General features: G+C 40.8%; 1 protein-coding gene across 2 annotated transcripts in view; it reads right to left on the reverse strand.

The window, feature by feature from the left end:
• PAPOLA (poly(A) polymerase alpha) overlaps nt 1-26,266 on the reverse strand; it is an 81,298-nt gene extending 55,032 nt beyond the window's left edge. For both annotated transcript variants that reach the window (XM_065404370.1, XM_065404369.1), the window contains exon 1: nt 26,206-26,266. In XM_065404370.1, the coding sequence (XP_065260442.1) occupies nt 26,206-26,213 (8 nt within the window). In that variant the 5' untranslated portion in view covers nt 26,214-26,266. The remainder of the gene's footprint in view (nt 1-26,205) is intronic.
• Between the last annotated feature and the right edge of the window lie 73 nt (nt 26,267-26,339).

Genomic DNA, 26,339 nt, shown 5'->3' on the forward strand with positions numbered 1-26,339 from the left:
ACTTCAGAATCAGGAAAAAAAAATACAACTTCAAAAGAATTCTACAAAACAAAATCAAGAACCAATTAATTAAATTTGAGCTGATTATGTAGAACAGTTTATTATTATTTTAAAAGATGATCAAGTTTTATTACATAATACAGAATTGTTTGGTAATTGGTCTATAAAGAAAATCCTGAAATATATAACCATCCTTGAGCGCAGATGACTGAAGTTCCTTAAAAACAATAGTCACTCAGATTAAAATTAGTGAACAGAATTAATATTTTTGACCCAAAACTGTCATATCTAAAGAACAGAACAATGAGCAGTGAAAAGATGTTTTGACTAAAAGATTATTCTCAGGAACATATATGAGCAACGGGGTGGATAAAAATCAATCATTAAAAAAAAATCAAAAAAATCGATTTTTTAAATTTCAATCGGATTTTTTTGATAAAATGCTTTTTCAGGAAAAAACCTATCTAAAGATAGTTTTAATTAAGATACATTATAGCTCAAAGATATCTCATCATGGAATAGGGATTATAAATTCTAATTCGATAGTATGAGACAATATATTCATGTAATGTTTAAGAAAAGTTTTGTAAATGAGTTCCAATAGTTCATGGATTAGGGAGTTCCAGGGGCTTCTGTATAGATATTTAGGTTAATCTTTCTATCTACCCAATGGGACTCAGTGCTCAGTCTAGAAGATACCACCAGAGATGCTTAGTTTTGCAGTTCTCAAACTATGGATTTGTGTCTCCAGAGATAACATGCTTGTTAACAGCAATAGAGAGAGAGAGACAGACCTCAACCCTATTGTTCCTCTGCAAATTTGTGTACACAGAGTCAATCCCTTACCTCTCTCTAAAAGTGCAAAGTTTCAAAAAGTTCAATGAATAGAAGATTGCTGGAGGCGGAATAGAACTGGACAAGGAGAAGAAATCTGGAGATAAATGTGAGAAGGGAGGGACAGATAGTAGAAACAAAAGTGAAACTGTTTGAGCAGCATATTCCAGAAGTCTTGAGGTCTGAGTGTAGCCTTCATTAATTTGAGATCTACCATACCATTCTCTCACTAGAAGGGAAAATCTATAATTGCAGCAGGCCGTTCAAGAGACCCAGTTTGGGAATAAGAATCATTCAAGAAATATATGTTTGCTGATGATGTTTTAAAGAAATTCACACAGTGAACTGGTGGAAATCACTTAAGCACTTGGATTCAGAGACTGTTGAAGTGATAATCTCACTTTTAACAGCAGTAGCTTCTTCTGCCAGTGTAGAAAGAATATTTTCTTCCTTTGGATTAATTCATTCCAAATTGAGAAATCGTTTGAGACCTGGAAAAGCAGGAAAGCTTGTTTTTCTTTTCCAAATTATGAACAAACAGGAAAATGAAGGTGAAGACGACTGAGTTAGCTGCAGAGCCCAATATTTTAAGTTTCTCATGTTGACCTAGCTGACAGTCGATTTTAATTTTGGGGTTTTTTTTAATATTTCATTTAACTATTTTAGTTAAACAATTTTACCAAAAACAAATCTGATTTAAAAAAACTTGAATGTTTAACTAAATTAAAAAATTAATATGCTTGTTTTGTTAAAATATATGTTTGCTGTTGAAGAAAAAAATCCAGAATACACAACGTTGTTGTTTTAGTTAAATAAAACAATTTAAATGTCTGTCTGGTGATGTTCTCCTCCTAATATTAATGATTAACCTGCTGAATTGGAGATAGTTCACGTCCAACTGACTTCATAAATATCTTCTTCAATTACCTTTGGTGAATGAAATAACCAATCATTCATTTCCTGATATAGCTGTAAAACTAATCTGAAATTTTTTCAAAATAAATCACTGTTTAAAAATGTATAGTGTGTACCTTCTAAAAATGAAACCTATATCTATCTCGGAGTTGTGAAGAATATGTATTAAGGTTATAACAAGAATGCACTTTTACGTAGAAATCCATGATTGAATTGAGTCTTCCTGACTAGTTATTTAAATCACGATTTAAATCAAATCCACCCTGATGAGCAAGACAAACAGCAGCTCAACAGCAGACTTCAGGGACTCTTATTTAGAAGCCACAAAGTTGACAGGCTACAAGAGGTAAACTAATATTTTTGTTAAGTATTTAGCCATCAAATTTCTCTGGATCTGATTAACTTCTTCTGGCTTATATTACAGCAAAATTGACAGCATCCACTAAAGTTAAGTTGCAATATGTTTTCCCTTACAGCCCAGCCCCCATGTTCCCTCCTTTTCCAATTGCTCATAACTTGAGAAATGAATGTTTGCACTGAAAGTTTTCCATGGTTCACTTCAGCACAAGTTAATTTTTGAAACAGTAAGCCAAATGTTTGAGAAATTTTGTTATACAGGTAGAACTCAAACAGCTTCATCAAATGTTTTACACATGCATAACCAGACAATGACCACACGTTTGATCAAAATTGATTTGTACAGATCTCACTGAAATCTAAGAAGCCCACCTTGAAGGAAACTGTGGTTTTGAAACTATGAGCATTGAAAGTTTACTCACACATGCATACAGAATTTTCATATAGGACTATTTGCTTCGTCTACGGTTTCAAACAAGGATTTTCAATCTATGCCACCATGCACAACCCTACAACCAGCCATACGTTTTTGCTGCCAATTACATATCCCTTTGTGATCACATTCCAAAATCATTTGCAGCCATAATTTCTAATTTTATAAATCTAAAATATAAATTAACAGTTTAAAAAAAAATGTAAGTACTGATAGGTTGGGGGATGAGGAGAACAAAGAACAAACAGCAGTGCATGCAGGCGAAAGAGAGGCATGAAGAATTGTAACAGGGGCTAGAAACAGTAGCAAGAAAAAAAGCCAGAATCTGCTTGGAGTGGGTACTGTCAGCAGAGGACCTCCACACACAAATGTTCTCTCCTAAATCATCATCTTTACCAGGTATCAAAGGGGTAGCCGTGTTAGTCTGGATCTGTAAAAGCAGCAAAGAGTCCTGTGGCACCTTATAGACTAACAGACGTTTTGGAGCATGAGCTTTCGTGGGTGAATACCCACTTCTTCGGATGCATGGGGTATGGAACAGCTTCCATATAAGGAAGGATGCATCCGAAGAAGTGGGTATTCACCCACGAAAGCTCATGCTCCAAAACGTCTGTTAGTCTATAAGGTGCCACAGGACTCTTTCCATCTTTACCAGATGACTCGAGGATAGGTAATGCAACACCTATTTTAAAAAAAATGTTCTAAAGGCGATCCTGGCAGCTACAGGCCACTAAGACTAACTTCAGTACTAGGCAAATTGGTTGAACCTATAGTAAAGAACAGAATTATCGGACACAGAGGAGCATGTTACGGTGGGGAAGAGTCAACACAGCTTTTGTAAAGGGAAATCATGCCTCACCAATCTATTAGAATTCTTTGAGGGATTCAACAAGCATGAGGAAAAGGATGATCCAGCTGAAATAGCGTACAGAAAGCTTTGACAAGGTTACACACCAAAAGCTCTTTAGCAAAGTAATCAGTCATGGGCTAAGAGAGACGGTCCTCTCATGGATCAGTAACTGGTTAAAAGAAACAAATGGTAGGAATAAACCGTCAGTTTTCACAATGGAAAGCAGAAATACTGTAGTAGGATTCCCCCAAGGATCTGTACTGGGACTAGGTCTGTTCAACATATTCATAAATGACCTGGAAAAGGGGGGTAAAGAGTGAGGTAGCAAAGTTTGCAGACAATACAAAATTACTCAAGATAGTTAAGTCCAAAGCTGACTGAGAAGAGTTACAAAGCGATCTCACGAAACTGGGTGACCAGACAACAAAAAAATTACAGATGAAATTCAGTGTTGATAAGAGCAAAGTAACTCATATTGGAAAACAATCCAAAAATATATATATACAAAACCATGGGGTCTAAATTAGCCGTTACCAGAAATGAAAGAAATCTTGGAATAATCAAGGATAGTTGTCAGAAAACAGCTACTCAGTGTGCAGTGGCAATCAAGAAAGCTAACAATGTTAGGAACCATTAGAAAAGGAAGAGAAAATATGACAAAATATAATGCCACTACATAAATCCCTGGTATTCCCACATCTTGAATACTGTGTGCAGTTCTGGCTGCCCCATCCCAAAAATATATATTAAAATTGAAAAAGGTACAGAGAAGGGCCACAAAAATGATTAGGGGTATGGAACAGCTTCCATATAAGGAAGGATTAAAAAGACCGGGATTGTTCAACTTCAAAAAACGAGATGATGATTGAGGTCTATAAAATCATGAATGTGTGGAGAAAGTGAAGTGTTATTTACCCCTTCTCATAACTCAAGAATCAGGGGTCACCCAATGAAATTAATAGGCAGCAGGTTTAAAAACAAAAAAAAAGGATGTGCTACTTCATACAACGCAGTTACTTTGTGGAACTCGTTGTCAGAAGATGATGATTTGAAGGCCAAAAATGTAACGGGGTTCAAAAAAGAATTAAATAAGTTCATCGAGGATAAGTCCATTGATGGCCATTAGCCACGGTAGTCAGAGACTCAACCCATGCTTTAGGTGTCCCTAAACCTCTGAACTGCCAGGATCTGGAAGTGGACAATAGGGGATGGATCACTCCATAATCCCCGTTCTGTTCAGGGCCGGCTCCAGGGTTTTGGCCGCCCCAAGCAGCCAAAAAAAAAAAAAAAAAAAAAAAAAAAAAAAAAAGCAAGCCGCAGTCATGATCTGCGGCGGCAATTCGGCGGGAGGTCCTTCACTCCAAGCGGGAGTGAGGGACCGTCCGCTGAATTGCCACCGAATAGCTGGACGTGCCGCCCCTCTCCGGAGCGGCCGCCCCAAGCGCCTGCTTGCCAGGCTGGTGCCTGGAGCCGGCCCTGGTTCTGTTCATTCCCTCTGAAGCATCTGGCACTAGTCACTGTCAGTAGACAGAATATTGGGCTATATGCACCACTGGTCTGACCCATATGGTCATTCTTATGTTGTTGTAGTGATGCAGGCAGGAGTCCCACTGCTGTTGGTCTTCAGATTGGCTGCAGCATCCCTGCTTCTCAGCCCCCTGCTCCCTTTTTCAGGTAGGCTGGAGACCAGTCCAAGAGGCAGGAAACCTTAGCCACTACTATGCCAGTAAAGGGCTCTCTGTGTAGGAGTCCTCATGTAACCCAACTGTGGAGTCAGCATAAACGGACTGTTAATAAGAAATTGCCAGCATTGAGAAGGGCAGCATAAATTGTTTTACTTGGTGTTTGTGGGTGGGAGAAGTAGCCTTAGTTGGAAGCTCCAAGTTCAAACTCAGAGACGACCAGGATCTTCAGTCACAAGAGGTACCTGACAAGCAAGGGGCATGTGATTTGGTGAAACTGGCAAAGTTTTGCTGATAATTAGATTTATTGCCTGGACTAGTAAGCACTGGGTACATTTTTCAAGCTTAGTATTTGATCTACAGACTAATGGTGTATTTAGGCTCTGATGCAGAGAATGGCTTAGCAGTCTGCTCATCAGATTTGGCATCATAAGCTTACTGAAGTATCAGAGGGGTAGCCGTGTTAGTCTGAATCTGTAAAAAGCAACAGAGGGTCCTGTGGCACCTTTAAGACTAACAGAAGTATTGGGAGCATAAGCTTTCGTGGGTAAGAACCTCACTTCTTCAGAAGTGAGGTTCTTACCCACGAAAGCTTATGCTCCCAATACTTCTGTTAGTCTTAAAGGTGCCACAGGACCCTCTGAAGCTTACTGAAGTCAAGGTTAAAGTCTTGTAGGCAATAATGGCCCTGGCCTTCATTCTTAAACTATATAATTTGAGTTCCATGCAGTTTCTTGCATGGATTTTATTATTTTCCCCACAAGACCTTTTTAAAAAAAGTAAAGCCCTGTCCTTTCTGTATGGACAGGGAAGAGCCTATCATGGATTTTGTAAGAACAGGAACCTGCTCCAGGGGTACCATACAATCCTCCAGCTCTCCACAACTGTTACATCTGATGTTCTAGTTAGCTGCTTTCCTCCACTGCAGAAACTGGTGCATAAACATCAAATCTTACAATATATTGTTTTTATCTGGGACACATTTAATCAGGAGAACTTTAGTGGGACATCTCCCAGGAAACGGACATAGCCTAATTACCTTTTACTATCATGACTTGTCTTAGATGGAACAGTATTAGTAACAGTAAACTTTCAGGAATAAGATTAATCCAAATCTTGATTAATTTCAGGGCATACTGAAAGACCCTCCTCTTCAGTAAAACATTTCTACCATAACTGGCAAGATGATTAATACTCTGCAAGCAGTCTCTCCCAGGAGTATAGCAGGAGCAGAAAACTCAACGTTCACTAGGGATTTTCACAATGCTGATTTAGTTTATAGGAAGTGTTTAAATACTATGACAATAAATACTAAAGAAAATCCCAAGGCCTTGCCTCGACTAGAGAAATCAACAGTTTGTAAGTGATCTGCTACTAAATTCATGTAAACACAAACAGTTCAGTGTGTCCACACTAAACATGCTGAATTAATTTAAGAATTTAAATGCATCAACAGGAACGCTACTCTAAACAATCTCAGGCTATGTCTACACTAGAGAGCTGTACCAATGCAGCTGCGCCACTGTAAAATTTCTCACGTAGCCGCTCTATGCCGATGGCAGAGAGCTCTCCTGCCGACACAGCTGTGCACACTAGAGCTTATGCCCGCGTAACTTGTGTCGCTAAAGGGGTGGAATATTTACACCCCTGAGCGACATAAGATTTGCTGACATAAGTGGCAGTGTAAACATGGCTTCAGTCACAATTTCCTCTAGGTACCTATGCCACAGTTCCCAGCACAGCTTCCAGAAGCAATGAATTCCAAGAGATTTCAAAAGGCTGAAGGTGAATTGTGGGGCTGTAATGGAAGAACTAGTTGAACCATACCAGCAATTCTGTCCGCTCAATGAGATCAAAATATTTCAGGCTGAAAGGTTCAGACAAATATTTCAACCTGCTGAAATTTAGGCTATTCCAAATGATACTCACCATTTTTACAAGCCACTTGGAGCACTTTTGTGTTAAGTCATTTTAGGAAAAACAAATGGTACACTGCATGACATATTAGTGTAGACAAGGCCTAGGATAGCTAGCAAGAGATGAAATTGACTTAAGGGAGATAAATTTAGCTAGTGTGAAGTAATTAAGTGATGTTTAAACACATTTAAAAGACAATAGTTCTTTTATTCAAGGCCTGGTCTGCATTAGAAAATTAAGCTGTCTCAACTACATTGCTCAGGGGTGTGAAAAATCCACACCTGAGTGGCATAGTTAAACTGACCTAACCCTCATTGTTCTTTCCCTGACCTAGGGTATGTCTACACTAGAAACTTAAAAGCGCTGCCGTGGGAGCACTCCCATAGCAGCGCTTTAAAGTGCCAGTGTGGTCGCGCACGAGCGCTGGGAGAGAGGTCTCCCAGTGCTCCTGGTAATCCACCTCCATGAGGCGCATTAGCTCCAAGCAGCGCTCGGAGCCTGTCCAAACTAGTGCTTTAAAGCGCTCAGACTTGCTGGGCTCAGGGGGGTGATTTTTCACCCCCCTGACTCAGCAAGTTAGAGTGCTATAAAATGTAAGTGTAGACAAGCCCCTAGCTACTGTGTCTCAGGGACATGGATTACCTACACTGATGTGAGAACCCGTCCTGTTGGTGTAGGTAGTGTGTACACTGAAGCACTATAGAGGCACATCTGCACCACAGCAGCATTTCAAGTGTAGACAAGCCCCTACTATTCCCACACAGGCTTAAGGGGTATGCCTTCCTGAGTTTTTGTGATTCACAAGCTGTTAAGACAAACAGATCCAGAATTTTACTAGCTTCAACAGCAATTATTAGTTTATTAAAAATCCCATAAAATACAACAAATGTAAATGCAATATTAATGTTGAGAAATCAAACACCAAATGTCAAGAAACACAGAATCATGGTTAAAAGCTAAGATGACTTGACAAAAATTGGTTTGTGTTGCATTTTCCTTCTTTATGATGTAAAATGGTCATCCCTCTTCATTCCACTCCCCGTACATATACATGTTCTGCTTGGGTTTTTAACCACATCAAGAACATCAACTCTGGTTTTCCCTGGTTCTCCTCATAAAATCTTTGGGTTTTTTTTTCTTGGGGGAGGGATTGAGGGGGTGGAGGGAAAAGAGGAGATGGCGTGTGTTTCAGAGTTAACTCTCTGATTGATGGGGCAGTATATCTTTCATCCAACATATTAGCCACTGAAGTTATGCATTAATAAAAAGCAAGAGCGTTTTAAACAGTGACTAAAACTCCCTTCCCAACTGCTCAACTTTCACTCTTCTCAACTGTGATGTCACCATTTTACTAGTGCTAGTCATTGTAAAGTCTTCCAGACTAGACAAAGCATGCCTACTTAAAGGTTTTTGTTTTTAAAGCCTTCATTATACGTCATATAGCAAAAAAAGGTACAATTTTTATTTTGTCCACCACCTCAACTTTGTTCTGTTTAAATTTGATCTCTAATAAAATATGTCTCTGACCCTTTTTTGGGGAGGTGGGGGTGGGCAGGGTGGAGGAGGGGGCTAAGTTACAGCACAAAACAATTTTTGGACCTGATTTGAATGTCTAAAGACAGCAAGTTGAAAAATTCATTCAATTTACAGCCATAACTACTGCGGTTTACACTACTGGGCCATATAATTGTAAACTAATTTTAAAGCTATTGAAATATTTTTAAAACTTGGCCTGATTTTTAAGGCTCAGTACAATCAAACCAAGTTGAATATTCTGTACATAAAGCTGCATATGAAATTCTAGGCTGCATTATATTGACAGTAGTATGACTGAGAGCATGCCTACACTGGCACTACGTCAGCAATACTTTTGTCATGCAAGGGTGTTAAACCCTTCTTCCCCCCACTCTCCCCCAAAAGATAAAAGTTTTACCAACGAAAAGTGCTGGTCCACAGGTGTGCTTTCCTGCCAACAAAGAGCAGCTACACTGTGCGGCTTTTAGCGGCACGGGTGTAGCGGCACAGCCATGTCGCTAAAAGCTACATAATATAGCTATAGCCTGAGAAAGATCTTTCCCTTCAAAAGCAATGTCACAAAGCTGGTGGATCAGAGTATCTGTCCCTATCTATATGGATACTGCAATGTTGTACAAAAATAACTAGTCACACTAATAGTCACCATTGTTACAAAATTGTAATACATTTTGTACAAAATATGTAATGTAAGGTATCTATGGAAAAAGTTGTGATTTTCCAAGTATGATTATCTTGTTTATATGCATGTATCTTTGTATCTGACGGTATGAATATTAGCTATGTACTTGTATCTTAAACACGTGTTGTATTCCTGGGTGACATCCCCCAGCCAGATTTACATCAGGATTAGTCAGCTATGTGTTGATGGCCCATTAAGGATACTTAACTCTCACAATGGGCCACAGAAGAAACACCTCCAACCCAGATACTGTAGAACCTCAAAGTTACGAACACCAGAGTGATGGATGAACTCACCAGTCAACCACACATCTCATTTGGAACTGGAAAGTACACAATCAGGCAGCAGCAAAGTCCAAAATAAAAAAAGCAAATACAGTACAGTACTATTAAACACAAACTATTAAAAAAAAAAAAAAAAAAAAAAAAAAGGAGGAGCATCATTCTTCTACTAAGTAAAGTTTCAAAGCTGTATCAAGTCAATGTTCAGTTGTAAACTTCTGAAAGAGCAACCATAAAACTTTGTTCAGAGTTACGAACAACCTCCTTCCTTAACTCGAAGGGCTAGTAAACACTGGCAACATAATAACGTGGCTTGTGTAGTCGTGGCAGAGCGCTGGGAGAAAGCTCTCCCAGTGTTGGTGCACTGTCTATACTGGCGCTTTACAGGGCTAAACTTGCTGCGCTCAAGGGGGTGTTTTTTTTCACACCCCTGAGCGAGAAAGTTGCAGCGCTGTAAAGTGCCAGCATAGACAAGCCCTAAGATTCTACTGTAACTCTCCTCATGTGATGTGAACATGTGACCTCGGACTCCATCTTAGTCAGTAACTGTCCATACACACAGGCTGTGAACTTTGTTTGGGACAGCAAATTTCCATACATGTGGGAGAGGATATAAATCTCCATTTTGCCTCATTCTTACTCTAATGCTCTGGACTGCAGCTTTACAACTAAAAGGAGTATTTTAACTATGGACTGAGGACTTTCTAATCTTTTGAAAGTTACCAGAGACACTTCTGCAAGCTAGCAGGCTATATCATCACTGCTATAAACCTGATCTAATCATCTGTATGTTTATGATCTATTAACCATTTACAACTCTATTCTTTTCTTAAAGAACCTTTAGTTTACTTACGATTGGCTGACAGCGTGATATTTGGGTAAGATCTGAAATATATATTGACCTGGGGGGTAAGTGTCTGATCCTTTGGAATTAATAGAATCTCAATAGGGTGAACTGGATTTTTAGTAACTTCTCATGACAGACTTGTTTGTCTCAATGGGAGCCAAGTGCTGGAATGCCTAAAGGGGACTGTGTTAGGGCTTGTCTACACTGGCACTTTCCAGCGCTGCAACTTTCTTGCTCAGGGGTATGAAAAAACACCCCTGAGCGCAGCAAGTTTCAGCGCTGTAAAGCGCCAGTGTAGACAGTGCCCCAGCGCAAGGAGCTACGCCACACAAGCCCTGTTAAAGTGCTGCCGCTTTAAACTAGTGTAGACTAGACCTTAGACTTCTTGTTAACCAGTGTGGTGCTACAGAAGCTCTTTTGCTACTAGTTTGGTGAATCTAATCATAGAATAAACCACCAATTTTGGGGGACTGTCTTCCCTGTTTTTTGCAGTCTGCCCTGAGGTGGCACTCTCAGCATGGTCCATCCCAGGCACCCAGTCACAGTACCAGTAGATCCTGGACTTAAAAGGAAAAGCCATAAGTAGTAGTGCTACTGATAAATCAGTCCATGTCTCCCCACAAGCCCAGCGAAAAAGCAGTAGAGTGGAAAGAAATGAAGATTCTTGTATATATCTTATTTTATAGCTCCAGGAAGTGCTATGAACGTAATAACAGAAGTACATGTACAGGGTTCCCACCATAAAGAGCATGCAGCCCAGCTTTCAGGATCAGTCCTATATTTATTATTTTCCATAGAGTATTAAACATGCAAAACATTTTAACCATTACACTACTGTACGTCATCCATACAAATGCATTTGCTCTGAAAAGGGAACTTTTGATGGAACTTCTATGCAAATCAAACATATTAGGCATATTACCTATTTTCCAGTCTTCATTACTTTCAATCAACCAAAACACTGAAGCCTTATTACATATCATGCTTCATTTGATAATAAGCACAGTATATACTTGCATATATACACAGTATATTTTTACAGTATATATTTATACAGTATATATCTACATACTACACAGACCACAGTGAGAGATTATGCCATACTCTATCAAAGAAACTGAGGAACCACCTGATCAGCATCCTATACAGCAAACAGGAAAACATCAAAAAAGAGCTCTTCAACCTGGAGACTCTCATAAATAACCAAACTTCCATACAAACGGACTTCACGAAAATAAGACAGGAGATCTACATTACACACTTCACCTCTCTAAAAAGGAAAAAGGACTGTAAGCTGTCTAAAATCCTACCTGCCACATGGGGCCACAACAGTGGTACCCCTAACCCACTCAGCAATATCGTCAATCTATCCAACTACACACTCAGCCCGGCAGAAGAGCCTGTCCTATCTCGGGGACTCTCTTTCTGCCCTGCCACCCCCACAAACATGATACAGTTCTGCGGCGATCTGGAAGCCTACTTTGGCAGTCTCCAACTCAAACAATACTTTCAAGATAACACTGAACAGCGCACTGATAAACAGATACCCTCCCACCAACAGCACAAGAAGAATTCCACATGGACTCCTCCTGAGGGTTGAAATGACAGTCTGGACCTATACACAGAATGCTTCCGCCGACACGCACGGGCAGAAATTGTGGAAAAACCAACATCGCTTGCCTCATAACCTCAGTCGTACAGAACGCAATGCCATCCACAGCCTCAGAAACCACCCTGACATTATAATCAAAGAGGCTGATAAAGGAGGTGCTGTTGTCATCATGAACAGGTCTGACTACCAAAAGGAGGCTGCCAGACAACTCTCCAATACCAAATTCTACAGGCCACTTCCCTCAGATCCCACTGAGGAATACACTAAGAAACTGCACCATCTACTCAGGACACTCCCTACACTAACACAGGAACAAATCAACATACCCTTAGAATAACCCCGGTCGGGGCTCTATCTACTACCCAAGATCCACAAACCCGGAAATCCTGGATGCCCCATCATCTCGGGCATTGGCACTCTCACTGAAGGACTGTCTGGATATGTGGACCCTCTACTCAGACCCTATGCCACCAGCACTCCCAGCTATCTCCATGACACCACTGATTTCCTGAGAAAACTACAATGCATTGGTGACCTTCCAGAAAACACCATCCTAGCCACCATGGATGTAGAGGCTCTCTACACAAACATCCCACACACAGATGGAATAAAAGCTGTCAGGAACAGTATCCCTGATGATGCCACAGCACAACTGGTTGCTGAGCTCTGTGACTTTATCCTCACACACAACTATTTCAAATTTGATGACAATATATACCTCCAGACCAGTGGCACCGATATGGGCACCCGCATGGCCCCACAATATGCCAACATTTTTATGGCTGACCTGGAACAACGCTTCCTCAGCTCTCCTCCACTCACGCCCCTTCTCTACCTACGCTACATTGATGACATCTTCATCATCTGGACCCATGGGAAGGAGACCCTGGAAGAATTCCCCCATGATTTCAACAGCTTCCACCCCACCATCAACCTCAGCCTGGACCAATCTACACAGGAGGTCCACTTCCTAGACACCACGGTACAAATAAGTGACGGTCACATTAACACCACCCTATACCGAAAACCCACCGACAGCTATGCCTACCTTCATGCCTCCAGCTTCCATCCCGGACACACCACACGATCCATTGTCTACAGCCAAGCACTGAGGTACAACCGCATCTGCTCCACCCCTCAGACAGAGACTAACACCTACAAAATCTTCACCAAGCATTCTCAAAACTACGATACCCGCACGAGGAAATAAGGAAACAGATCAACAAAGCCAGACGTGTACCCAGAAGCCTTCTACTGCAAGACAAGCCCAAGAAAGAAACCAACAGAACTCCACTGGCCATCACATACACAGGGCCGGCTCCAGGGTTTTGGCCGCCCCAAGCAGCCAAAAAAAAAAAAAAAAAGCCGCGATCGCAATCTGCGGCGGCAATTTGGCGGGAGGTCCTTCGCTCCGAGCGGGAGTGAGGGACCGTCCGCCGAATTGCCGCCGAATAGCTGGACCTGCCGCCCCTCTCCAGAGCGGCCGCCCCAAGCACCTGCTTGCCAGGCTAGTGCCTGGAGCCGGCCCTGCACATACAGTCCCCAGCTAAAACCTCTCCAACGCATCATCAGTGATCTACAACCCATCCTGGACAACGATCCATCACTTTCACAGGCCTTGGGTGGCAGGCCAGTCCTCGCCCACAGACAACCCGCCAACCTGAAGCATATTCTCACCAGTAACTACACACCGCACCATAGTAACTCTAACTCAGGAACCAATTCATGCAACAAACCTTGATGCCAACTTTGCCCACATATCTACACCAGTGACACCATCACAGGACCTAACCAGATCAGCCACACCATCACCAGTTCATTCACCTGCACGTCCACCAATGTAATATACGCCATCATATGCCAACAATGCCCCTCTGCTATGTACATCGGCCAAACTGGACAGTCCCTACGTAAAAGGATAAATGGACACAAACCAGATATTAGGAATGGCAATATACAAAAACCTGTAGGAGAACACTTCAATCTCCCTGGACACACAATAGCAGATTTAAAGGTAGCCATCCTGCAGCAAAAAAACTTCAGGACCAGACTTCAAAGAGAAACTGCTGAGCTTCAGTTCATCTGCAAATTTGACACCATCAGTTCAGGATTAAACAAAGACTGTGAATGGCTTGCCAACTACAAAAGCAGTTTCTCATCCCTTGGTGTTCACACCTCAACTGCTAGAAGAGGGCCTCATCCCCCCGATTGAACTAACCTCGATATCTCTAGCCTAACTCACTCTTGCTTGCATATTTATACCTGCCTCTGGAAATTTCCACTACATGCATCCGACGAAGTGGGTATTCACCCACGAAAGCTCATGCTCCAATACGTCTGTTAGTCTATAAGGTGCCACAGGACTCTTTGCTGCAGTATATACTTGGTCCACCCTCAGCACAGGGAGCTGGACTTGATCACCTCTCAAGGTACCTTCCACCCCAAAATTTCTATGATTTTAGTAACAAATTCTGCCACTGAACTCTACTCAAGCAGTCCTAAGTTCCACTCCCATGCCCAATCATAATGAAGTTAAATAAAAGCTAGCGTTAGCACAGCTCAAATGACTGCAACCAGAAATTTCCATTTGTTAAAACTAGGGCTGTCAATCACAGTTAACTCAAAAAAAAAATTATCGCAATTAAAAAAATTAATCGCGATTAATCAGTTTTAATCACACTGTTAAACAACAGAATACCAATTGAAATTTAATAAATATTTTTGGATGTTTTTCTACATTTTCAAATATATTATTTCAATTACAACACAGAATACGAAGTGTACAGTGCTCACTTTTTTTATTACAAATATTTGCACCGTAAAAATGATAAACAAAAGAAATAGTTTTCAATTCATCTCATAGAAGTACTGTATTGCAATCTCTTTATTGTGAAAGCAACTTGGAAAAAAATTTACATTTGTGTTACATAACTGCACTCAAAAACAAAACATTGTAAAACTTTAGAGCCTACAAGTCCACTCAGTCATACTTCTTGTTCAGCCAATTGCTCAAACAAGTTTGCTTGCATTTGCAGGAGATAATGTTGCCCGCTTCTCGTTCACAATGTCACCTGAAAGTGAGAACAGGCGTTCGCATGGGACTTTTGTAGCCAGAATTTTAAGGTATTTACATGCCAAATATGCTAAACATTCGTATGTCCCTTCATGCTTCGGCCACCATTCCAGAGGACATGCTTCTGTGCTGATGATGCTCGTTAAAAAAATAATGTATTAATTAAATTTATGAATGAACTCCCGAGAGGAGAACTGTATGTCTTCAACTCTGTTATACCCGCATTCTGTCATATATTTCATGTTATAGTAATCTTGGATGATGACTCAGCATATGTTGTTCGTTTTAAGAACACTTTCGCTGTAGATTTGACAAAAGACAAAGAAGGTACCAATGTGAGATTACTAAAGATAGCTTCAGCACTCAACCCAAGGTTTAAGAATCTGAAGTGCCTTCCAAAATCTGAGGGGGACGAGGTGTGGAGCATGCTTTTGGAAGTCTTAAAAGAGCAACACTCAGGGTACGTCTACACTTACCATTTAAAGCGCAAAAACTCCCTTTTTTGCGCTAAAACCGCAGGTGCGTCTACACTTGTTAACTTTTTGTGGTGAAACTCAGAAGTTTCATCGCAAAAAGAAAACCACCGTCACGAGAGGCATACAGCTCTTACCGCTGTTCTTTTTGCGGTGCTGTGAAAGTGAAGACACGTTCTAGCAGTGTAAACACCTTTTGGCCTCCAGAGGATATCCCACAGTTCCAAAAGCGACCAGCATCTCTGCTGCTCTGACGCACGGACGTCCGCCCCTCCCCCTGTAAGCCCCGGGAAGTTTGAAGCTCCCTTTCCCTTTGTTTGTAGATGTGGCGGGGAAAGCAGCCAGACAGCAGGAGGTTTTAAAAAAGATGCCACAGAAGAAACAAGGAAATAATGGGGCTCCTGAGACATGAAGCAGGGCAGCACGGGGCACTGAGCAGGGACCCAGAATGCCTTCTGCCCACCTCCCTTCCCACAGGACCTATCAAGAGAGCTGCACTGTGGGATAGCTGCCCTACAGCGCTGCTTTCATCAGTGATGGAAGTGCTGGTAGTGTAAACACTCTCTGACACCTGAGGAATTGAGTGAGTACACAAACCAGTGCTTTACTTTCACCGGTTCCCTATCACAGGTGAAACTTACAGCACAAAAATTCTAAGTGTAGACATACCCTCAGATGTGGAAACTACAGAACCTGAACCACCAAAAAAAAAAAAAAAAAAAGTCAACCTTTTGCTGGTGGCATCTGACTCAGATGATGAAAATGAACATGCGTCGGTCCGCACTGCTTTAGATTGTTATCGAGCAGAACCCGTCATCAATATGGACACATGTCCTCTGGAATGGTGGTTGAAGCATGAAGGGACATATGAACCTTTAGCGTATCTGGCATGTAAATATCTTGCGATACCGGCTACAATAGTGCCATGCGAAAGCCTGTTCTCACTTTCAGGTGACATTGTGAATAAGAAGTGGGCAGCATTATCTCCTGCAAATGTAAACAAACTTGTTTGAACGATTGGCTGAACAAGAAGTACGACTGAGTGGACTTGTAGGCTCTAAAGTTTTACATTGTTTTATTTTTGAGTGCAGTTATTTTTTTGTACATAATTCTATATTTGTAAGTTCAACTTTCATGATAAAGAGATTGCACTACAGTACTTGTATTAGGTGAACTGAAAAATACTATTTCTTTTGTTTTTTATAGTGCAAATATTTGTAATAAAAATATAAAGTGAGCATTGTACACTTTGTATTCTGTATTGTAACTGAAATCAATATATTTGAAAATGTAGAAAACATCAAAAAATATTTAAATAAATGGTATTCTATTATTGTTAAACAGTGTGATTAATCGAGATTAATTTTTTTAATCGTTCATCAGCCCTAGTTAAAACAAAATATTCTCAGGCATATTTCTTTACACCATTAGTCCATCCTCCCATTGGGACTGTTTTCATTCATTGTGTTACATGTATCAACAAGTTTGTAAGCTCTCTGGGGTAGGGTTCTTCTCTTATTTTATGCTTGTGAAGTGCCTTCCACTTATGGTGCTACATAAGTAAAAGTAATCTTTTTATGAGTAGTACACTGTATTACCTATACAGCATTCAGACACTTACTAAGAGTAGTTGAGATGACTAAAAGCAAATACCTAATTAAAAACAGCAAAAAATAGGAAACAGAAATCCACGTGAGCATCATTTTAGCTAATATAGTTAAAAATCCCTGTCCTTAACTCATAATGAAAAATGCAATTATTAGTTGACATTCTCTAACAATTCATGTACTTAATGCCGATTATTCAATACCCCAGTTTACTAAAAAGTGTGATATTCTTGCTTGTGTGAGGAATTTCAGGACTCTGTTCACTGGTTTTTCATGAAAGCAGCTCGAAAAAAGGAGAGACTTCAAGTCTTTATAAAAAGCCATGCTAATTTAACTAGATAAATTAACACTTGCTTTATAAAATTCAAAAGAACTGATGTGTAATTTTAAAATATATAATAAAAAAGTAAATCTGTAGAGAAAAAACACATTCGAAAAGTCCCATGAAAAAGGAAAATCCTGTGCAGCCTTAACCATGGAGCTGCTATCTGTGCCTCCATAATTATAGCAGAGCAACAACGCTGCTAAAGTTATGGTGCAGCATCACTTTCTGCTTAAAGGTGGATTATTCATGGTGCCTTAAAACCCACACATTGATGCAGACTGTCTTGAAATTTGCTGTGCCTCATGGGGGTAGTGAGCAGACCTAATGGTTCAAACATCTAAAATACAGCCTCCGTTATAAAACACAAACAAAAAAACCCCAAACCAGTATTTTACAAAATCATGTATTTTTTGGCTGCACACCTGAGCCTCCAATTATGGCTCTCATCCTCCCCAAACAGAACTCAATTGCTTTGGGTTTATTTAGTGTATGGCACCTACTGCACTTTTGGGGAAGCCAGACTGAAAGTAAAAAGCAAAGTTTGTAACTCAAGGCTGGAGCATGCCAAATTGATGTGTCCAAAAGACCACAATGCAGGTGTACAGGCAAGACTAGGCTGGCTCTGTTCAAGCAAGAGGGTTCACAGGGAATATGCTACCATAGTAATTGGGTGGCTCAAAACAACATGCTGTGGTCATTGAACCTGAGCTGCATGCATGCGCTGTGAGCTATTCTTAGCAGCTTTCAGAAAAGTTGTCTTGTGCATATTCCTTGCTCTCTGCCTGCATTTAGCAGGGGCTCCTTCTGGAAGTTTAGCCCTGAGACCAAAATTTCTAGTTTAAGAGACGTATTTTTCCAGTGCTCTAAAAAGCATATGCAGACTCAGATTTTACTTAAGTACTGCCAAGGAAATTAGCATTAATTGAACAGAGGGAAGAAGAAAGACTCTTGTAAGCAGTTAGAATACTGTAATCATGCTTCTTGAACAAGGGGACCAATGGTGATCAAAGGAAAGCCAGCTGTTGGGTTGGTTGGTCAAACAGTTCCTGATACACAGATCCTCTTAACATGAGCTGCTCATAACATTTTCAAGCTAGGGGAGAGGAAATGATGTAGCTGGGGATTCGGCGCAGGAGGCCTATCACCTCCACATTCTCCCCTCCCATTTGAAGTCACCACCCGTTCCTCAGCCCCACTCCATTTTTCCTGACTGGGCACTGGGGAAAGATACCTCCCATTCACAGCCGCAACCCTCAGGGCAATGACCACAGAGGGTCTCGCCTCATGCACAGGGTGGGGGAATGAGACAGCAGTGACTAGGTGAGAGCAAGGATCCTCCCCCTGTGTGAGCTAGTATCCTGGGGGCTCTGCTTTTCTGGGGAATCCTCGCCCCCTTGTGTGCTAGCTATATAAATCCATGGTACGCCCATATCTCGAATACTGCGTGCAGATGTGGTCGCCCCATCTCAAAACAGATATATTGGAATTGGAAAAGGTTCAGAAAAGGGCAACAAAATGATTAGGGGTATGGAACGGCTGCCATATGAGAAGAGATTAATAAGACTGGGACTTTTCAGCTTGGAAAAGAGACGACTAAGGGGGAATATGATAGAGATCTATAAAATCATGACTGGTGTGGAGAAAGTAAATAAGGAAGTGTTATTTACTCCTCATAACACAAGAACTGGGGGGGGGGAGGGGTGTCACCAAATGAAATTAATAGGCAGCAGGTTTAAAACAAACAAAATGAAGTTTTTCTTCACACAATGCACAGTCAACCTGTGGAACTCCTTGCCAGAGGATGTTGTGAAGACCAAGACTATAACAGGGTTCAAAAAAGAAGTAGGTAAGTTCATTGAGGATAGGTCCATCAATGGCTATTAGCCTGGTGTCCCTAGTCTGTTTGCCAGAAGCTGGGAATGGGCGACAGGGGATGGATCACTTGATTACCTGTTCTGTTCATTCCCTCTGGGGCACCTGGCATTGGCCACTGTCAGAAGACAGGATACTGGGCTAGATAGACCTTTGGTCTGACCCACTATGGCAATTCTTCTGTTCGTACGTACATGCACCCTTGCAGTACAACTCTGCCTCCTTTAAGCAATGCCCCAAAATGCCACACCACATGTACTACCACTCTATCCTCACAGATACTGCAGAAGACTTTGGGAACAGAGCACAGGAGCACTGTAGGACAAAGTCTAACCTTTCTCTTTATTAAGCCAAACCTTCATGTTTAGGTGAGGTGCAGCAAACAGAAGCTACCCATACCTATCCTGCACTCAAAGAATGACTTATTCCACACAAGCGACCTCAGACTTCAGTGTTACCAACCCTTCACACCCTTTCACTGAAGATTCCTTCTGAGACATTACTCTTAACTAAACCCTGGAGACTACTGTCACATATGCAGTCAGGTTACTGACAATCCCGTCAAAAAAACACCACCATGCTTGTGCACCCCTACTGATGCAAATTTAAAAAATTCAGTTCAGAAGTGAGGCATACTTTCTCTCTCAAGGTATACATGCACATGCCAAGATGCTTCAACTTATCCCTCCAACAATCAATACAGCTATACCTAACAGTGAACACTGCTGGAGTGCATGCAGATAAATGCTGGAATTCAAAGCTGTGGAATACAACACAACAGCACATTCTTTGAGTCTTTCTTCATATCTACTTACTGTAGATTCACAGATTTTAAAGTGACTCCTATATTGAGCCTTGTAATTTGTGATTGACTAAGGCATCTTCCAGTAACGTATCCAATCTTGATTTGACGACACCAAGTGATGGAAAAATCTACCACTTCCCTTGGTGGTTTGCAAACTTTTTCATCACCTTTACTGAACCATTCCTAGTGGCTTTTGCCAGCTCCTGGCGGAAGTAGGCAGAATTAAAGTTGCATTGCAGGTGTGGCATGCCCTAGTTTTCAGATGTTTACGTTTAGCCACACTATATTCTGGAACGGCACAAGGCCCCACTGGGCAACCTTAACACTGCAATAACCAAGTTTTGGGGTATTTATCACACCCATTACAAGATACCAGATTGCATTCCTGCTAAGAGCAATGTTATAAGCTCCAGGGGAAAAAATCTCTGTCAAACTTCTAGTGAACTCTGCATGTGTCATCTGAATCAAAATGACATAGTATCATATTAGCTTAGAGACAATCACTGGTTTGGTGTCCATATACAAGTGACAGAGCATTAGAGAACGCTTTCTGTTTGCTAAAAGGTGATAGCTGTAGTAGAATTGAGGTGGATAGAAGCTCTACGAGTCCAACTCAAACTGGAGTATGCAGCATTAGAAGGACTTAGCAAGAGAGATATTGCAACAGTATTTTCCTTCACACTCACAAGATTATCTTTGGAACAATAAGGACTAGAAACCGGATTTAAAACATTATGTTCTTCAGAACGCTATTTCCCCTAGGAACATTTCCTACTTGGCACTGTTACATAGAATCTGAAAATTCCTCTTAACATTACCATATTAAAAAGTTACTACAGGATGGACTGAAATTGATATATTAAGAAGAAAACTGTTCTTCCAGTGGGGGGGTGGGGGGTGGGGGGAGAGGGAAATAGTGCAATTGCTCTGCACTGTGACTATGGTATAATCCTCAGTACAGAGACTAGGAAGATAATGATGAACAATTGATTTTAAAATTTTATTCTTAATGAGAAATAAAGCTTGCCCATTGAGATAAGACACTGGAACAAAAACAAACAATTGCGTAAATACAAAACTGGTAAGTACACTTGCTTCTCTCCAACACACATACCATAATTTATAAAACCCTGATTTCAGCCCATTCACAAATGCAAAATTCTTCCAAGCCCAATAAATTCAAACTAGTTTGAATGTGACCTCAACTTACTTATATCATAATTACAAGCCCTTGATTTTTTTTTTTTTTTTTTTTTTTTTTTTTTTTTTTTTTTTTAATAAAAACCACCACAGAACTATACCTTTTTGTACCTGAGTGGTTTAGAAATGATCTTTTGTTTTAGGTAGTTAGATAATATAGTGACCAGAGTGGCATAAAAACCTTAGATTTCTGGAAATATGAAATTAATAAAGTTGAGTTTAAGTACAAATAACTTAATTCCAAAACTCAACTTGAATCAGGTGAAGTCTGACGCAAACAAAGGGTCAGACACTGCCCTCAATCCAAAATGGAGCTCACATTGACAGCAAGGAACATGTACATGTGGACAGTATATATTTGCATTTTTATAGCACTCTCAGTAGCTAAGAGTGACCAGATAGCCCAATGTATTTCTGTGTCATTTTGTCTACTTCTGGTGATTTTATCTATTACAATAAAAACATCTTTTTTGATCATGTAAACATTCATAGGCCAACTTATATTATTAAAAGTGAAAGAATTCTACAAATCCAGTTTAATAGCCATTATTCACAGTCCATTCACTCTTTGTATTTCTCATTAAGGACAATAAAAATGAGGCCAACTCGACACCCAGAGATTGCATCAATTTAGAAGCATTTTTATACTGCAATTTCTCTGTGCAGGCCAGCCCTAAGGAAGCCTGTCTCCAGTTTACAGTCAATTTCAGGTTCTTACTGTCCCAATGTTTCCATTTCAGACAATCCAGAGGCATTCATGTTTGTAAATAGCATTTCATTATAATTTTATTTTAATTGTGGAAACATCTAATGCTCTTCAGTTTTATAAAAGCTCTCAACAAAATTTAAGTTGAATGCATTCCTTTAAATGGCTTTCACCTTCCACCCCAGAAACAGTATCACAAAAGTGATGGATTAAGTGACAGCCATATATCCCTTAAACACAAGTGTTTGTGAGGCTTAATTAAATGCTTATGAGGCTGGATCATCAAATCAAAGGGGATATATAACTTTCAGCTAATAGTATTGCAAACAGAATCCCAGTTTGTATCTTCGTGTTTGAGAATGCCTTAAAATAAAAATAAAAACGTGTCAGACTGCTAACATTCTTTATGTTGAGTTTTTGTTTACTGAATTTTGTTTTTTTAGTATTACAAGCTTTTGTATGCTCTCAATAGAAAGAGTGATAACTCTTGGGACAGGGGAAAGTCTTGTGTCTGGTTGTATAGGGTTTCCCGGAATGGAAGCAAAATCCTGATTGGGGTCTCCAGGCACTATCATGCAAAACTAAAAGAAGATCTACAAGAAGTTCATAGAAAAGTTAGGGTGACTCTAGCTACACATAGTGTCAAGCATCGGGGGTAGCCATGTTAGTCTGTTTCCACAAAAACAACAAGGAGTCCAGTGGCACCTTAAAGACTAACTGATTTATTTGAGCATAAGCATTCGTGGGTAAAAAACCTCACTTCTTCAGATGCATAAGTGAGGTTTTTTTTACCCACGAAAGCTTATGCCCAAATAAATCTGTTAGTCTTTAAGGTGCCACCGGACTTCTTCTTGTTTTTCTAGCTACACACATTCTGAAAGTGGACTGGGTAGCAGTGACTGAGCCAGTGTGTGTGTGTGTGTGTGTGTGTGTGTGTGTGTGTGTGTGTGTGTGTGTGTGTGTGTGTGTGTGTGTGTGTGTGTGTGTGTATATATATGTGTGTGTGTGTGAGAAAATGTTTACTTGCATTTAACATTAGTAGATTTATTTTCCACTTGGAACCCATTAAACCCTATTTAACCCATTAAATGGATGCAAACAGGCATTAACCTAACAGGAGGAAAGCATAAGTATTAAGGGAAAAGTAGCATCCTAATTTTTCAAAATAGTGAGATTTTAACTAATGCCACTACTGACCTAAAAGAAGTCAAAGGTATCACTTCATAAATTCAGAGATTAATTAACATTACTGATTGCTTATATTGTACCAGTTTGTTTGAAGTCATGGCTGTCTAATGAATTTTAAATTCCCAGTAATTCCACAATCATACAAAGCACTACTACAGGGATTTTTAATAAATAAAACTTGTCAGTCTTTTCTAAGTAGATAGAGTAACAAGTTCATTTAAAAAAAGAACAGGAGTACTTGTGGCACCTTAGAGACTAACGAATTTATTTGAGCATAAGCTTTCGTGGGCTACAGCCTACTTCATCGGATGCATAGAATGGAACACACAGAAAGAAGATATTTATACATACAGAGAACATGAAAAGGTGGGAGTAGCCATACCAACTGTAAGAGGCCAATCAATTGAGATGAGCTATCATCAGCAGGAGAGAGAAAAAACCCTTTGAAATGGTCATCGAGATGACCCACAGAAGGTGTGAGGATATTTTAACATGAGGAAATAGATTCAATTAGTGTAATGACCCAACCATTCCCAGTCTCTGTTCAAACCTAAGTTAATTGTATCTAATTTGCATATTAATTCAAGTTCAGCAGTCTCTCTTTGGAGTCTGTTTTTGAAGTTTTGTTGTTGCAAAATTGCCACCTTCAGGTCTGTCACTGAGTGGTTAGAGAGACTGAAGCGTTCTCCCGCCGGTTTTTGAACGTTATGATTCCTGATGTCAGATTTGTGTCCATTTATTCTTTTGCGTAGAGACTGTCCGGTATGGCCAATGTATATGGCAGAGGGGCATTGCTGGCACATGATGGCATATCACGTTGGTAGATGTGCAGGTGAATGAGCCCCTGATGGCGTGGCTGATGTGATTAGGTCCTATGAAGGTGTCACTTGAATAGATATGTGGACAGAGTTGGCATCGGGCTTTGTTGCAAGGATAGGTTCCTGGGTTAGTGTTTATGTTGTATGGTGTGCGGTTGCTGGTGAGTTTTTGCTTCAGGTTGGGGGGCTGTCTGTAAGCAAGGACTGGTCTGTCTCCCATTTAAGAGATCAACAGTGCAAGTTTTTAAAATTATGATTTGTAAAATTACTAACACTTCCTAAACAAACTATAAAATAATAATATATTACAGCAGTCCAACTGTACCATGCAATAAATTAAATTCCTTCATTTTCCATTTCAAAAAAGTTCTCAGGATGGAAATCTGTATGACAAGTTCAATCCGGAAAAGACTTTACAATTTTGGAGTTAAACCCATAAATCAAGAAAACCATGGTAATAACCTAACAACATCTATAATCTCAAACTTGTACTATATGTGAAAGAGTTTGGGACTCACCTACTCAAAGGCCTACATGTGCAATGGTGCAACTTTAGAATGGAGCCACAAATGGAAAAGTACGTACAAAAAGAATTACTCCCCTTAATTTCATTTTCTCGAGATATAAAACCCATTATGGAATTATCTACTGGATATGAGACCCATGCTTTTTTGCAGTCTTTATAAAAGCCTTGCAAAAAAATCTTATATACACCTCCAACCAAATATAGTCAGCCACTCTTATCACAATGATAGTAATGAAAAAAAACTGAGTATTAACTCAAAAAATGTATATCCACGCCAACCAAATAGTAAAAAATAGCCTTGATGTGTTGTTACCTCACTGAATGCCCCCTTCTTTATTCACATTGTATACTGTCAAAATCCTAGATGACTTTGAGCTCTGTGGGGCATGGATTGTCTGTGTATTATGTTGTGTTTGTTCATTGTGCACAAGGGGGGTTCTGGTTTACGACTGGGACTCTTAGTTTTATTATTTACTTGTATTATGGTAGTGCCTAACATTTGTATAGTGCTTAGCACAGTGGGATCTCCTGACTGGGGTCTTTAGATGTTACTACAATCAAATTAATGTCACAGGAATACAGTGTTGCTCTTTTGAAAAACATTCTTGGGATTTAAAAAGACAGTGCATGTAGTTCCTTATTTAAGTTTGAATCATGTGTCTTTCCTCAATACTATCAAAAAAATCTTTTGTAAACCAACATACCAGATCTTTCAAAAATATTTAATTAGCCACCCATATCCAGGTGTCCACTAAATTTAGACAACAGTAATGGGCCTATGCCAAACAAGAGCCTTCAAATTGCTAAAAGGAAACAAAGGAATTGCAAAACTTCATCTGTCTCTTACACTGCCCCATCATTAAGCAAGGCTGCCAAACTTGCTGCAAAGAGAGAGATACCCAGAGCACCAGTGCTAGTTCTTCCAAAGAACTGTAGCCAAGAGATGCAAAACCCCACTGTTTTTCGGAGCTGGAATGGTGGTGGGAAGTAGAGAGAGAAAAGTACGATGGACTACTAGCTACTAGCTTCCACAGGGCAGGGGGCGCTAATGTCATAGGTTTACAGAGTAACCTGAACAGAACTGCTTCTTTCCAGTCTAGTAAAGGGATTGGAGAAACATTTGCAGGACAACAGCTTAGTCCGAAAGAATCACACATTAGAAATAGAGGTAAAAGAGCAGCCCTTCCACGTGCATCGCTTCTGTGGAAGAGGCTCCCTGAAGGCCGCGCTTAACTCCTCATTGTGTGCGGGGGAGGGAGGCAGGCAGGCCGGCCGGCCCCCGCCGCACGGTTGCCTGAGCACGGAGGCCGCGCGGCCCCTCACAGTGGAAAGGAAGCCGGCTACAGGGAGTCCTGGCAGAACGACGCACGGGCTCTTCCAGAGTCTGGCAGGGGGCCGGTGCTGCACGGCTCCTTCAGCCCTCCCATCCTATCATAGGGGGCCTCAGAAAGATCAGGGGCCAAGGGGAGCGAAGCCCGGGAAGCTGCGAATCCGCGGCCCCTCAGGCTGCGGCACCGGAAGAGTCTGGTGGCCTGGGGAGGAGAAAAGCCCGAAGCCCCGCTACGCAGAGGAAGGGCTTGGGGGAGCGAGCCAGCCCCCAAGCTGGGGAAGAAGACTAAGGGGAAACAAGGCCCAAGCCTTCGAGATACCCTGCCGGGTTTCAACTTACAACGGCATCGTCTCTCCGGCTCCCCCGCTGCCGCCGCCGCCTCTTCTTCGTCCCCCTCCTCCTCCCCCGCTGCCGCCTCCGGACCGGTTACTCGTCCCGCCGGGAAGCGGAAGCCGTGAGCATGATATGGGCCG

This window comes from Emys orbicularis, chromosome 4 (assembly GCF_028017835.1).
Source record: "Emys orbicularis isolate rEmyOrb1 chromosome 4, rEmyOrb1.hap1, whole genome shotgun sequence".
Classification (NCBI taxonomy): domain Eukaryota; kingdom Metazoa; phylum Chordata; order Testudines; family Emydidae; genus Emys; species Emys orbicularis.